This window comes from Pseudophryne corroboree, chromosome 6 (assembly GCF_028390025.1).
Source record: "Pseudophryne corroboree isolate aPseCor3 chromosome 6, aPseCor3.hap2, whole genome shotgun sequence".
Classification (NCBI taxonomy): Eukaryota; Metazoa; Chordata; class Amphibia; order Anura; family Myobatrachidae; genus Pseudophryne; species Pseudophryne corroboree.
Window position 1 is genome coordinate 227,229,574 of NC_086449.1, and position 14,349 is coordinate 227,243,922.

The window sequence follows — 14,349 nt, forward strand, 5'->3', positions numbered from 1 at the left end:
ACGTTACAGTGTTTTCTAGGAAAACCCTGTAACTTAGCATTTCGTACGCAGATACAGCCAAAGCCACATACAGAATATTGGCATGCCGCATATCATTTTATTCAGCATAAGATGCTTGTGCGTCCTATTTGCACATTTTGTGAATAAGATGTATTTTAATGGAAAAAGACGCACAAAGATCCTGGCGTCGATATGTTGACCAGCGGTATCCCAAATGCCAGACCCGTCAACAACAAATTAGGGAGAAGCAATAATGGGCCGTAACACACACACCTTCTGCAACTTCCCTCTCCTCCTCAGTGCCTCATCTCTTCCATGGGGATGAGCTCTCAGCTGGCTCTGTGAGCGAGCTGACTGAGAGCCTGGCACCGAGGAGGAGAGTAAGGTCATGACCGCCCAAAGTGGAGAAGATGTGTTAGAAGATCCTGATGTCTCACTCAGCATCGTCCAAGGTCAGAAGGCACAACCCTTATCCCTATCCTTACTCATCCCTGTTTTCTTGTAACTTTCTCTCTGTAATCTGACTTTAATAGTAGATGTACAAAGTTGTAGATAATATCAGTCTACTAGTAATAATAGATTAGTTGAATTGGGCCGGGTATGTGTGACAGGTGGTCAGGAGACCGGCGGGATCCTGGCTGTTACATGGCTGGCGGGGGGCGAGAAGAATGAAGCCCCTTGCAGGCTCGCTGCACTTTCCATGCAGCGGGCTCGGTGGCTTGTTGCACTCGCCACAAGTTCTATTCCCACTCTATGGGTGTTGTGGACACCCACGAGTGGGATTAGTCCCTGTTGGTCGGCATGCCGACCGGCGGGATTTTTAGATGCCAGGATCCCGACGTTATTATTGTGACCGCGGTCTCCTGACCACCGGTCACATAAACGTATCCCGTTGAATTTGCTACTCCTAATAGATTAACATCCAGTTTACTTTGTTTCAGCTGATGTTATGTTAATATTTATTTTTAGTTGTGTAAGTTCCATGTAAAATCGTGGAAATAAAATCTAGAACAAAACCCCCCAGGTCATACAAAAGGGGTAACTGCATATTACTTCTTCATTGGTTTACCGCTTTGTCACATAAGTGATCAGTTACAAGGCCAATCTTCTCATGCCGGTAAGTGCTTCCACGTGCTCACAAAAGCAGTCGGTATAAGGGAGTAAGGCACAGTGGTGATACTATTCCAGGAGTCCGATATTGGATCATAACAGTCTAGTGTCTTACACCTCTGTGTCCCAAAGTACCCACCAACCACATAAAGCTTATTGCCTGATGCTAGAGCATGACAAGACATGCGTTTGGCAGTCATATCTCCAACCCTTGTCCACTGATTTGTTTCACAGTCAAAGCGATAGGCAGAGGCGGCTGTAAATTCTGAGTCCCCTCCCATAATGAAAATCTGGCTTCCCAGAACAGCGGCGGCTGTATAGCGCCATGGTTGGGGGCATTCTGCTTTTATAGTCCATCGGTTTTCAAATGGGTCATAGCATTGCACCTTGGCGACCCTATCTCTGTGTATACTTGTTCCTCCAAATACAAAAAGCTTCAGTTTGGCGCTGACAACCGCTGCATTGCTTACGCCATCCCTCAGCGGTGCCACCATTGTCCATTTATTTGACAGAGGATCATACCTCTCCACTTGCTTTAATGAAACTGAGGGGGATGCTGGGAAAATTCCAGCAACTGCTGTATGTCCTCCTACTACACAGAGGCAGTTTTGTAACTCCGCTGAACCATGCCCAAACCTAGCAATGAGCATTGGCGCAGCCTTTGACCATTCCTCATGAACTGTATCATAAACCCAAACATCTTTCGACACTCCGTTCTCAGAGCCCCGTCCACCGGTCACATAGACCTTGCAGCCAATGGCACAAGCACTAAATTCTTTCCTAGGACTTGGCAGATCAGCTTTAGGAATGATTTCTTTAGCCTTGTGATCAACTTGGTAAATTTTATCGCACATAAATGTTTGCCCACCTAGAATCAGCAGCGTATGCCCTGCTTTCCGAGGCTTGGCACAAAGGCTAGTCACTATGCCATCATTCTGCAGTATCTTTCTCTTGCAATGAACAGCCTCCTCCATAATTAGTTTGCTCCTCTCGTCGGCCATTACTAAGTCCTCGCAAGCGATGGCATCCTTCAGCGAATCAGAGGTGAGCAGAGCCAACCTGATATTTTTCAATAACTCGGGAAAATAATCTTTCCTTCTGTTCAAGTCACATTTAACCCACTGCAGTACAGCATTGAAAACCACTTGCTCATCCTCAATCTCAAGTTCATCGCTGGAAACCAAGTCTAGCAAAATGTCTTTCGAGACACTGTTAAAGTCTTCAGTCCTGTGCACAGTTTCAAAGTTAACTAAGCACATTTGCAAGGACAACTCGTACAGCCGTCGGCACTGATGGGCATCTGACAGCAGCAGCATTCCCAAGCAATTTGAGGGATAAAGATTTTTTTCTAAAAACTCTGCAGCAGCATCTCGTATGTCATGAAACTGAAGCATATCGGCCGCCTCTAGCAGAGACTCTGCATTTTCTTCATTGATTATGATTTTTGAAGAGTAAGCAAAGTCCAGTAATAGTTCCAACACTTCTGGGTGAAGGCTGTCATGGAAATTCACAGTGTTATCAAGGCTCTCTTTCAACCCATTACTAAACATGGCCTCAAAATACTGGCTGCAGGCGGCAAGCACCACTCGGTGGCTTGGGAAAGAGCGATCTCCTGCCCACAAGGTGACATCGGTAAATAGTTGTTGTTTCCGCATGGTGTTGAGATGGTTCAAGACACAGTCTGGATGTGCTGGCTTGTGAAATAATGAAATATTCATAGACCCAGTACTGGTCCGGGATTTGCGGTTTTCATGGACGCTGACTGACATGATGACACCTAAAGCTGCCATACAGAAAAAGAAGCAAAGGAATCAAAATCAGCTCATATAATAAGTTTTAGTCAAGCCTCAGGACTTGCTTACAACAAATCTACACAAAAGTCTGTGCACACACAGGGGGAGATTCAATTGTTTGAAAAGTCAGTTGGATGTCTGTTTTTTCCTGTCTATTAGACAGGAAAAAAAAGACACCCAACTGACCTTTCAAACAGTTGAATACCCCCCACAGAGTCAAAAGAAAAGGTAGGAGCCATATTATTTTTCAGTGGCAGTAACAATGGCCATTGGACTCATAGGGAGTCACAGTTTGTCTCTGCAGAGAAGAATCAAATCACATTATGAGAGAAGTACAGCAGCATGAAGGGTTCACACAACAGCAAACGGTGGCCAAATACAATGCAATAGAGCCAGCTATATTGGCCAACTGGCCCCATAATGTAGCGTGGGCGGCCAAGCATGCTTGTAAATGTTTCTGTTGATAATTACTATCAGACTGGGTGTACAGTAATCTTTTAAGGACACTGAGAGATGCAAGTGTACAGTAAGTGATAAGAGCTCTCTGACCAAGCTCTGAAATGCCGTACCTCATCTAATTTGGACCCCCAACCCAGCCCGTATAGGTCAATGAATGTCCAGTTATGTGGTTGTCTAGTCTATCAAGCTATTCAAAAAACCTGCTAAATATCTGCATTAATACACTCCATTCACTCTACAACATGAAACCAATAAGGGGGAAAGAAGGGAGAACTGACTATTAATGTTGGCAGGGTGTATCCCTTTAAAGAGCAACTTGTTTGCAACCAAATACTGCTCAAAATGCTGATGAATACTGGATTCGTTTTACACATTGTACGTTTTTTTTTTCTGTTTCGCTACTTAGACATGCAGCAATAAGATCTGTAAAAATGACCTGCATTCAGAATGCTTTAAAGCAAATACTCAAAACATGCAATTGTATTCATGTGTTTTAAATCTAACGATGTAAAAAAAGGTCCCTTCCATGCATATAATTTCTTTTTTTGCATTGTTCTAGATGACCTGATAAAATAACCATAAAAGAAATAAATAGCGACCTGCAAAAGGCAAGTCAGTACAAATTTATTTTTGATACGTTTAGCTTAAATCACAGCTTTGTGTAAAAAGTTGGGAGAAAAACATATATCAACCTAAAAGTAATGTCAGCCTCCAGCCTCCCTCTCTAAAACTATCAAGACTGCATGAGATGCCCCATCAGCAATGTACTAGAGCCACCCACCACATGAATGAAAGGGGAAGAGGAGGTTCCACCACCACCGTGGTGGTTATTAAACTAACTGTGGTTTAGATTCCAATTCTTGAGCACAGTGCTCACAGGAAGAGGATCTAGTGCAGGTGAAGAGTACTTTAGTGTGTGTGTAACAGTGTGGCTCCATTGTGTAGGACTTTCACAACAATGCTAGCTGGGCATTGGTGAATGACCATAAACATACAGCATACACACCTTTAAAGTGGTCACACTCTCGATCTTGTCTTTCAGATTGGATTAGAAGTCACTGACCTAAAAATAAACCCAGTCATCTGGTCAGACCACTACTCCCTTTGGTTCTCAGTTGCAACCCCTCAAATAAGATCTCTGCCCGTGGAGTTGACCAGGTATCGTCCAAGGAGGGGTATGACTCCCCAGGCTCTTGCAGCAAATCTGGATCTCTCTGCTATACTGGGTGTCTGTGAAGATCCCTGTTCCCTAGTCCGTTATTATAATAGGGATGTTATGGCTGCAATTAATATTATCGCCCCTGTGCGTATAAGACCTCGTAAACCACAACGTCAAGCTCCATGGTTCGACAACAGTGTTAGTGAGCTCAAGAAAAGGGGGCGTAGACTGGAAAGACGATGGAGGAAGACTAACCTAGTGGATGACAAAATAAAACTAATAAAGCATAACGAAGAATATCAATCGACAATCACTCGTAAGAAATCACAGTTCCTGTCAAATGAGATCACAGCAGCAAACAATAGGCCAGCTCAACTTTTCCACACAGTGGAGATGCTTTGCAAGCCAGCATGCCTGCAGACTGATGAAACCCTCTCCCAGGCAAGGTGCAATGAGTTTGCATACTTCTTTGCAGATAAAATATCCACCATCCGGGCTGGAATCTCCACAGTGCCATCAAAGGAGTGCCAAACTACAAAGCCTGCCAATATAAGCTACCTGCCTTCATGGACCAGCTTTGACCCATTGGATGTAAAGGACACTGCTGAAATTGATCGGATTTTGCGTCCCACCACCTGTGATCTGGACCCAGCCTCAACCAAGCTTCTAATAGGTTGTATGGATATAATTGGTCCTGTCTTTACAAAAATTGTTCAATGCTCTTTGCAGACAGGCATTTTTCCTGGACCCCTAAAGGAAGCAATTGTTAGACCGCTTCTTAAAAAACCTAATTTAGATCCTGTCTGCATAACTAACTACAGACCGGTATCAAACCTTCCTTTCCTAGGAAAGGTTATTGAGAAAGTGGTTGCAAATGAACTGGAAACCCGCCTGACAACCCATGATATTTATGATCCATTTCAATCAGGATTCAGGAGAAGACATAGCACTGAAACAGCCCTGGTGTGTGTGTTAAATGATCTTCTGATGGCAAGAGACAGAGGTGACTGTTCAATATTAATCCTTCTAGATCTCTCGGCAGCATTTGATACCGTGGACCATGGGCTTCTGATTGAGCGACTGATCCATTTCTGTGGTCTGGATGGCACAGTCCTAAGCTGGTTCAAATCAGTTCTCACAGGCAGGTCACAGAGAGTATCATCTGGACTATACTCATCACCACCAGTGCCATTGCCATGTGGTGTCCCACAAGGTTCTATACTGTCCCCCATGCTTTTTGCAGTATACATGCTCCCATTGGGCAAAATAATCAGGCGCCATGGCCTGGTCTACCACTGCTATGCAGATGATACACAACTGTACTTGTCCTTTGCTCCGGGCACTGATAACCCAGTAGCAACCCTAAATCGCTGTCTAGCTGAGCTACAGGAGTGGATGAGCACCAGTTAGCTGCGACTGAACCCGGATAAAACAGAGGTCCTTATGATACAACCGCAACATCAAAGGACAAGACTGCAGCATAGCAAACCAACTGGAATTACACTCGGGGATTCAGAATTACAGACCAGTGATCGTGTGCAGAATCTTGGCGTTGTCCTGGATGGTGGCTTGACACTTAAACATCAGATATCAGCCACAATCAAATCCTCATTCTTTCACCTGAGGAACATAGCCAGAATCAAGCACTTAATTCCCTCAGATGATATGCCAAAAGTCATACATGCATTTGTATCATCTCGATTAGACTACTGTAATGCCCATTACCTTGGTCTCCCAGCAAAAGAATTGCAACGCTTACAGCTGGTGCAAAACACAGCTGCCAGGCTGTTAACCAACCAGCCCCGTTCTAGCCACGTAACACCCATCCTCTACTCCCTTCACTGGCTGCCTGTAAGATGGCGAATCATCTTCAAGATTGGCTTACTGAGTTTCAAAGCATTACATGACCAGGGCCCAAGGTACCTGAAACAGCTTCTGACCTCATAATACCCCACTCGATTACTGCGATCTATAGATTAAGTTCTTTTAGCAGTACCTAGAATCTACCGTCATTCATCTGGGGGGCGAGCTTTTAGTCATGCGGCTCCAACTCTATGGAACTCACTTCCCCGCACAGTGCAAGAGGCCCCAACTATAGAATCCTTCAAAAGTAGACTCAAGACTTCCCTGTTTACTCAAGCATTTCCATAATGTCCCTTTAGTATCTTCATGCTTCTGTATTTTATGAAAATGTACTTCATTATTTTCTGTACTATATTATGCTGTGTATCTGTTAAGCGCCTTGAGTCCTATTGGAGAAAGAGCGCTATATAAATAAAATGATTATTATTATTATTATTATTATTATTAGATTAATGAGCCAGTCATGTTTGCCTTTGCCCCGAGTTTATGTATAATTTGGGATCATTTTATACACTACTCTGTTAGCAGAATATTTTTAAACTGCCCAGAGCAAAGGTTGTTGTTGGAATTGTAACTTACATTATTGCAGCATATTGTCCCACTCAAGGTTCTTGGCCCATCTGCTGTTATACTTTGACCTGTGCAAAAATGTCAACACAGACAGAAATTACAATTTGATTTGGCAAAAATGTGTGTACACATGCACCAGTTGTGTAAGAACTGGTTTAAAAGGACAACTACATTTTCACAATTAAATAAATGGGGGGGAAAAATGAAAAGTGAAAATAAAAAAAAAAATCAGCTATTTTTCTTCTTCACTTTTCTGCCCTGTACAGCTCACAGATCAGACAGTAGATATTTTATATAGTAAATCTACTATTATAAAGTAAATCTGCTTTCTGAGCTGTGAGCTGCACACTGGTGCATGGAAGCTGCTCTTTATCATACCTTTAGCTGTGGAAATTATAAGAAACAACAGACCGGATAGGTCCTCATTTTACTGGTAGGAGCAGCTACCTTTTGAGATTAAAATGTTTTGTAAAGCATGTACTATTTGCCTTTTAATGGAAGTATTCTTTGTAAGTCCACACATAGAAACTGAACACCCCTGAGGAAGTTGTTACCAACAAAACACGTTCAGTGATACACTACCATAATCAAAAGAGAGCCAAACAAGCCATCAACAAGCTCGCCCTTTATAAGCATGACAGCAAATTTAAATAACACCTGTCTCACAATGATCATGATGTACAGTATGTGTGCTCCCCTTTCTGTAGAATATTTTTTCCCCTCACTGGCAAAGGATCCTCCTTGGGGAAAGTAGCCAACACATATGTCACTCCACTTGAAATAGCAATGTATACTTATAATATTTTATTGGTTATTTTATCACAATATAGGTATTTGTATTTACAATACACACACAGTATACATTTTTTTTCTGCGTTGTTTTAGGAAATCTATGGATATTGATCAATAATGACATCAGGAATGGAAGTAGAAACCCCCTGTTAATCTCCAACTATTGTTTTATTAATTCACCCAGAAAACATAATTATTATTATTATTATTATATATTACATTTCCTGTCCAGTATTTTTTAAGCATTCCTCACACTAAATGTTTTTTTGCATGCTCCATACAAAGAAAATTATAAAAATTTTCACAGTTATGTGTGTTTTTCTATTCTTGTTGATGCATTTGATGTATCTTCCTCATTTTCCCAGCGGTGGCAATTTTTCCGTACAGCAGTAACTATAGGCACTCAAATCACTGACTACAGGCACTCAGAAGAGTTACTGACGCTGGGTCTCTCAGACCCGGCAGACAAAGGAAGGGCTGTTGCAGCAATCACAACTAGCACATCATTATGCTTCATCTGTCAACGGAGTAGTAAACATCACAATACGAAGATACTGAAAAGTTTATCTCCCCTTCTCCGAAATTCGACCAGACAGAACATCAAACAGAATGGCTGTCTCTCACAGACCCAGCGTCAGCAGTGAAGGGTTAAGAAAGTGCATCTCTGAATGCTGGAAAACTGATTTAATGGCTTACTGCTCCAAGAATCCATATTTAACAAAAACTATTCTGAAACGGAACGGATTTATAAAGTGTTATTGAGGTTACTGTGGTTTGGGAACTGCTTTGGCTCGGCTTTTCTATACCTTCTTCCTACTCCTAGACACCTAAATAGGATTTTTTTTGCTTAATAACAACATGGGTGGGAATGTAACCTATACCGTCTATTGCAGAAAGTCTGGATACATTATAGCATGTGTGGTCTCCCCAGGCAAAAAGCACTTGTATACTATAGCTGCACAAACACTGTAACAGCCTCCAGAATTTTTTTTACAGTTTCCAAAAGAACAAAACAAAACAAACAAGAAAAACGACCACTTGTGACATAATCCACATTGGCTATTTTACAGCTCACATATGCAATCTTCTGTTACACAAATAAGAATACATTGCAGCATTTCCCAGGAGTACCCAGCCAAATGATTAGATAGACATCTCTGTACTCTAACATGACATCATCTGTCGTGTGGCTGCTGCGGGAAACATTCTCTAGACCAGCATGAGACTTTCATTACCACCACGGTATTTGTTTAGTGAGGTCACTGAAAAAACACACATATAAATTAAAATGAACCTCGGATATTTTGCTTACTCTGCTCAAAACATGATGGCGTGAGTCACTGAAATCCATGCACTGATCAATGGAGTGCCATATCCCCAGTGTGATGATATAGGATATAGCCTGTGCCTACATTACATGAGCAATTCATGAGTTTATTTCAGACAAATGCACAATCTGCTGTAATTAACTGAACAAGCTCTAACCTGCGAATAGCAATGGTTCTCAGGCTCGGTCCTCACATTAAAAGCACAGGAAAAACCCATTAATGCCCCGAAAACATTATATACATCAAAGTTCAAAAAATTAGATCCACAATTGTTCCAAGCAACTGAATTGCGTGTGTGTGTCCATGTGACACTCCCCAAGTACAAGGGGCCGATCAAAGTATTCTTTAGTGATGGCCACCACTAGCACCCAAGTGACAAGTCTAACCATGCAGCTCGCAGTGCTTCCAGCAATAACCACTGTATCACTTTTCATACTCCGCACAAGTGCAGCTACTACATTCATCTCTGACTCTGTATTCTGTGGAATTTATGTTTGGTATCTAAAGCTTGTTAAACATTCAGGTGCAAATAATATTTTTTCTTATGGACCCCCCGCATCAAAAGTAACAGTTTATACTAAATCTAAAAAATGTAAATTTAATTACAAATGCCAAATCATTCAATTTCTCAGTTTGTAGTGTAAAGAGAATGTGTACACTACCAGTCAAAAGTTTTAGAACACCCGCATTCCAGTGTTTCAATAAAATTCAGGCAGTTTATATCCCTTTCAAACCGCACAAATCGATGTGCAGTGTGAAAGGGGTAAGGGGCCCTACTCACTGGCCGACCCGCCGCCGAGCTGCCCGACGGCGGATACGGCCGACGAGCGACCCGGCGGCGGGGGGGCAGCGACGGGGGGAGTGAAGTTTCTTCACTCCCCCCGTCACGCGGCTGCATTGAAGTGCAGGCAAATATGGACGAGATCGTCCATATTGGCCTGCATGCACAGCCGACGGGAGACCAACGATGAACGAGCGCGGGGACGCGCATCGTTCATCGCTGGAGTCTCCACACTGAAAGATATGAACGAGTTCTCGTTCATTTATGAACGAGATCGTTCATATCTTTCAGAAAATCGGCCAGTGTGTAGGGCCTATAAGTCCTGAATTCCTGGGTCACCTGACCCGGTATTTCAATGCGGGAATAAAGCAGGGTTATTCCCGGGTCAGGTACGGTGTGAATGGGTTACCCGGGTCGATGCGATCTGGGACCCGTTCCCATTATGAAGGAGGCATCGTGTAATGGTCTCATCTCCAAGCGCCGCACCCGATGACGCCGGCGCAGTTTCCACTCCTGATGGCAACCTGACCCGGAATTTTGCCGGGTCACGTTGCCAGTCTGAAAGGGTTCTCATGGCAGGTCGCACCCACGAAGGACCAGTGTACAATTACCGGGTGCGACCTGTGATTGCGATGTGCAAGCGGTATTAATGTCTCAGTATACTCTGAAATCAAAGCTTGCCACAAATAGACAACTGGAGATAACAATAAATCAAATGATTTTGCTTAACAAAATGTAGTCTAATTATTTGGCTCATTAAAGAAGCCACCTTTTGCAGATATAACTGCAGACACACTTATGGCATTCCTTCTGCAATGGAAATACTGTGTGAGAAGTTCCTCCCAATGAATATATTGCAGCAGTTCCCATAAATGTATTGTACTTGTAGGTTCCTTTACTGTCGCTGTTCTGTCCAGTTGGTCGGAAATCAGCTCAATTGGGTTTAATTCTGGAGAAGGTGCTGGCTATGTCATGATTTGAATTCTTTAGTATTGTTCTTTTCCTCAAAGGTAGTAGTGACAGAGTGGAGGTATGTTTTGGGTCATTCATTACCTTGCTGTAGGATGAACCGTGGTCAGATAGGTGTAGACCAAAGGGTATGCTTGGTGCTGCAAAATGCCGTAGTAGCCCTTTTGCTTCATGGTTCCAGTCAAAGAAAGTCGCTGACTTGGTTTCCAGACCACCAAGCTTCCCCTTCCATGTTTGACATTTGATTTTACAGGAGTTTATTTACTAAGTGGCAGCTCGGAAAAGCCACAACTTCCTGCCATGTTTGGCAAGACATTTAACATGGGGTCAGTGGCGTATCTATAATGGGTGCAAGGTGTGTGGTACACACGGGACCCTGGGTCCAGGGGGGCCCACACCATATACCCTGCACCCATTTATTGAATGCTTACCCCTCTGAAGACTCTAGTGCTAGACACTGCCAGCTAGAGAGAAGGGCACTTAATTAAAAGCATTGCCCTTTCAAATTCTGTAATTAAGCAAGCTGGATAGCTGTGGCTTTTATAAGCCGTCACTTCGCCATCCATTCGCCAACTCAAAAGCATACAAAAACCCTGTGTGATGAGTCATAGATTTCAAGTTTTCGTTAATCGGCCCATAAGACCTTCTTCCAGTCTTCTAGTAGTCCGCTGCGGGTGCTTCATGGCCCAGGCAAGCCCCTTTTTCATTGTTGCAGAACAGCTGTAAGAAGTTCTTAACCCACTTCTTGTTCCCTGAAAGGCTTTTTTTATCATTATTTTTTATGTTTTTGCTACAGGTTCTCACGGCAGAATTTGCATTCCTAAATATTTCAATTTTTCACAAAAACTATTTTTCCTCCATGTGGTCTAGTCTTAAATTGCCTTCGGCATTAGATGAAATGTGGATGTGCTATGCTAATGTTACTTGAAAAGGTAAATTAAAGTGCAATATTTAAACCTTTGTATTTCTAAAGCGACGTGTGTACCCAGCGATGTTGTCAGCAACGGGATCCGGAGGCGGGGCAAGCATCAGCAAGCTCATACATACTTGCTGATGCTGCTGGTGAACGACGGCGGAGGGCAGAAGCCATGCTCATATGGAAGCATGGCCCTCGCTGGCGGTATTGCTCGTTGAACATGCATGCACGGCCGACATAGTGCATATACTATGTGGACGATGTTTCGGAATTGGGCACATCATCCACTATCAGTGGCGTAAATAGAATTTTTTTCTCCCCCAAGCCAAAACATTCTCTGCTCCCCCTTCCCATAATTTTCACTAGTAAAGTGATGAATCTGAACGCACCGAAGGCGAGCGCCGCAAAAATGGGGCGCGACCTTGCTGAAATGGGTGTGGCTTTGCATAAAGGGGCGTGGCATGCAGGAAAAGACTACCTTATACCCCAGTTTTGCAACCTGTACGCCCAGACGTTGGCCACCACAGGAAAAATAATAATCCTGATTCATGCACCTCACATTGTTTGTCATTTTTCCTCCTTATAGTAATGCCCAGTATACATTATGCCACATACTGCAATGGCCCTTAGACATTATGCCACACACCATAATGGCCATTACACAATATGCCACACACCGTTTTGCCCCTGATACATTATGCTACACACCGTCATGCCTGTGACACATTATGCCACGCATCGCAATGCGCGTTATACATTATGCTACACACTGCAATGCCCCTGAGACATTATACCACATACCACAATGCCTGTGATATAGTATACCACATACCGTAATGCCACATTGACACATTGAGACACACTGCAATGTCCGTGATACATAATGCCACACACCGCAATACCCATTACACATTAAGCCCTACAGTAATGCTTCTAACTACTTTTAAATTACCTGCTCTTGGTTCCATGTACGGTTCCAGGGGTTTTCATGCTCAGGGTGTCATGCGCTAGGTGTTATACTTGTTGCCAGGGGTATCATGTGCTGGGTGTCAAGCTCGTCGCCAGGGGGTAATATTTGTTGCCAGGGGTTTCATGCACTGGGTGTCATGCTCGTTGCTAGGGGTAATGCTTGTTGCCAGGGATTTCATGAGCTGGGTGTTGGGCTTGTTACCAGGGGGTAATGCTTGTTGCCAGTGCCACATATGCCCCCAGTGCCAGATATTCCCCCCCAGTGCCAGATAAATATATACCCCCATAGTGCCAGAAACACATATGCCCCCAGTGACACATATGCCCCTACAGTACCAGATACACATATGCCCCCTGTGTCAGATACACATTGCCCCCAGTGCCCCATATGCCCCCCCCCCCCCCGTGCCAGCTATGCATATACCCCCAGTGCCAAATATACCAGGTACACACCCACCCCCGCTGCTGTGCGGAAAGGAGGGTACAGTCTGTAAGTCCGGGAAGGAGCCGGGGGGGCACAGCGCGCGCCTCTCCCTGAAGTGTCTGTTCGTGAGCCAATCAGAGCTTGCGGACCAGCAGCTGCGGCTCCTGATTGGCTGCCGGTCCGTGAGCTCTGATTGGCTCACAAACCGACACTACATTTCACAGACACGCCGACGAAGACTCAGGAGGGACATAGGAGAGGAGCGCACTGTGCCCTCCAGATCCTCCCCGAACTCACAGCAGCAATCACTGGCGGTGCCTCCGCAGTGGCTGCAGGTATGGGAGTTACGCCACTGTCCACTATATCGTCTAGTGCAGTGGTTCCCAAACTTTTTTGAATCACGGCACCCTAGAGTATCAGAAATTTTTTCACGGCACCCCTAAGCCAATAGTTTCTTATTGAAAAATGTAGAAAAAAATATTAAATTAAGTAAATTGTCTTTATATGTCATCCTTATGTGGTGAGGGACCAGATTTGCTTCTGATTGTCAATATATTTTATGATTGGCAGCCATTAACACTGGTTTTGCTTTTTACATTGACCATGCAGATTTTGATTTGGTTCTGGACCACCAACCCGAGGCACCCCTGCAAGTGTCCCGAGGCACCCCAGGGAGCCACGGCACACAGTTTGGGAACCACTGGTCTAGTGTGTACCTAGCTTAACACTCCTCAGAATTTGCAGCTTAGTGCATTAAATATACAGACTATGTGAGATTTTACTGTGTACCTGGACAATGTTGATAAAAAGGGAAAGCCCCTCAAAAACAAATCATTAATAGTTGGTACTGTACCTGGAAATCATGGGTAGTCGGCAAGTATATTAGATTCAAGCTTTGCTCCACTTTTGGGGATTTGGTTTTGGCCAAAAGTTATGGTACACATTTCAGGACTAATGAAAGAAGAAAAAATTAATCATTTTATAACACAGCAAAAAGTGCACATAAGGGAACAAGTAATCTGAGGAAGGTGTAATGTAGTAATAGGGTCCCCGTGCACTCATCTTCCATACATCAGGACAGGATTTATTTGACAGATATACTTAAGAAAATATTAAAAGTAGAAGTAAAAACCCGGACTTTGCTTTCTATTTGGGACACATTAAAGGCAGACTGTATAGTTCACATTCAGACCGGACAGACAGCTACTATATAATC

The 14,349-nt window shown here is 43.6% G+C and overlaps 1 protein-coding gene across 7 annotated transcripts in view; it reads right to left on the reverse strand.

Moving 5' to 3' along the window:
* Positions 1-926: 926 nt before the first annotated feature.
* KLHL25 (kelch like family member 25) overlaps positions 927-14,349 on the reverse strand; it is a 45,030-nt gene continuing 31,607 nt past the window's right edge. For 5 of the 7 annotated variants that reach the window (XM_063925749.1, XM_063925748.1, XM_063925747.1 and 2 more), the window contains exons 5-8: positions 13,987-14,084; positions 6,964-7,022; positions 6,048-6,141; positions 927-2,893 (exon numbers count right to left, since the gene is read on the reverse strand). In XM_063925749.1, coding sequence (XP_063781819.1) covers positions 1,110-2,893; positions 6,048-6,105 — 1,842 coding nt within the window. In that variant the 5' untranslated portion in view covers positions 6,106-6,141; positions 6,964-7,022; positions 13,987-14,084 and the 3' untranslated portion in view covers positions 927-1,109. Of the gene's footprint in view, positions 2,894-4,368; positions 5,875-6,047; positions 6,142-6,963; positions 7,023-13,986; positions 14,085-14,349 lie in introns of those variants that run through there. The other 2 variants (XM_063925752.1, XM_063925753.1) reach the window with 2 other exon arrangements.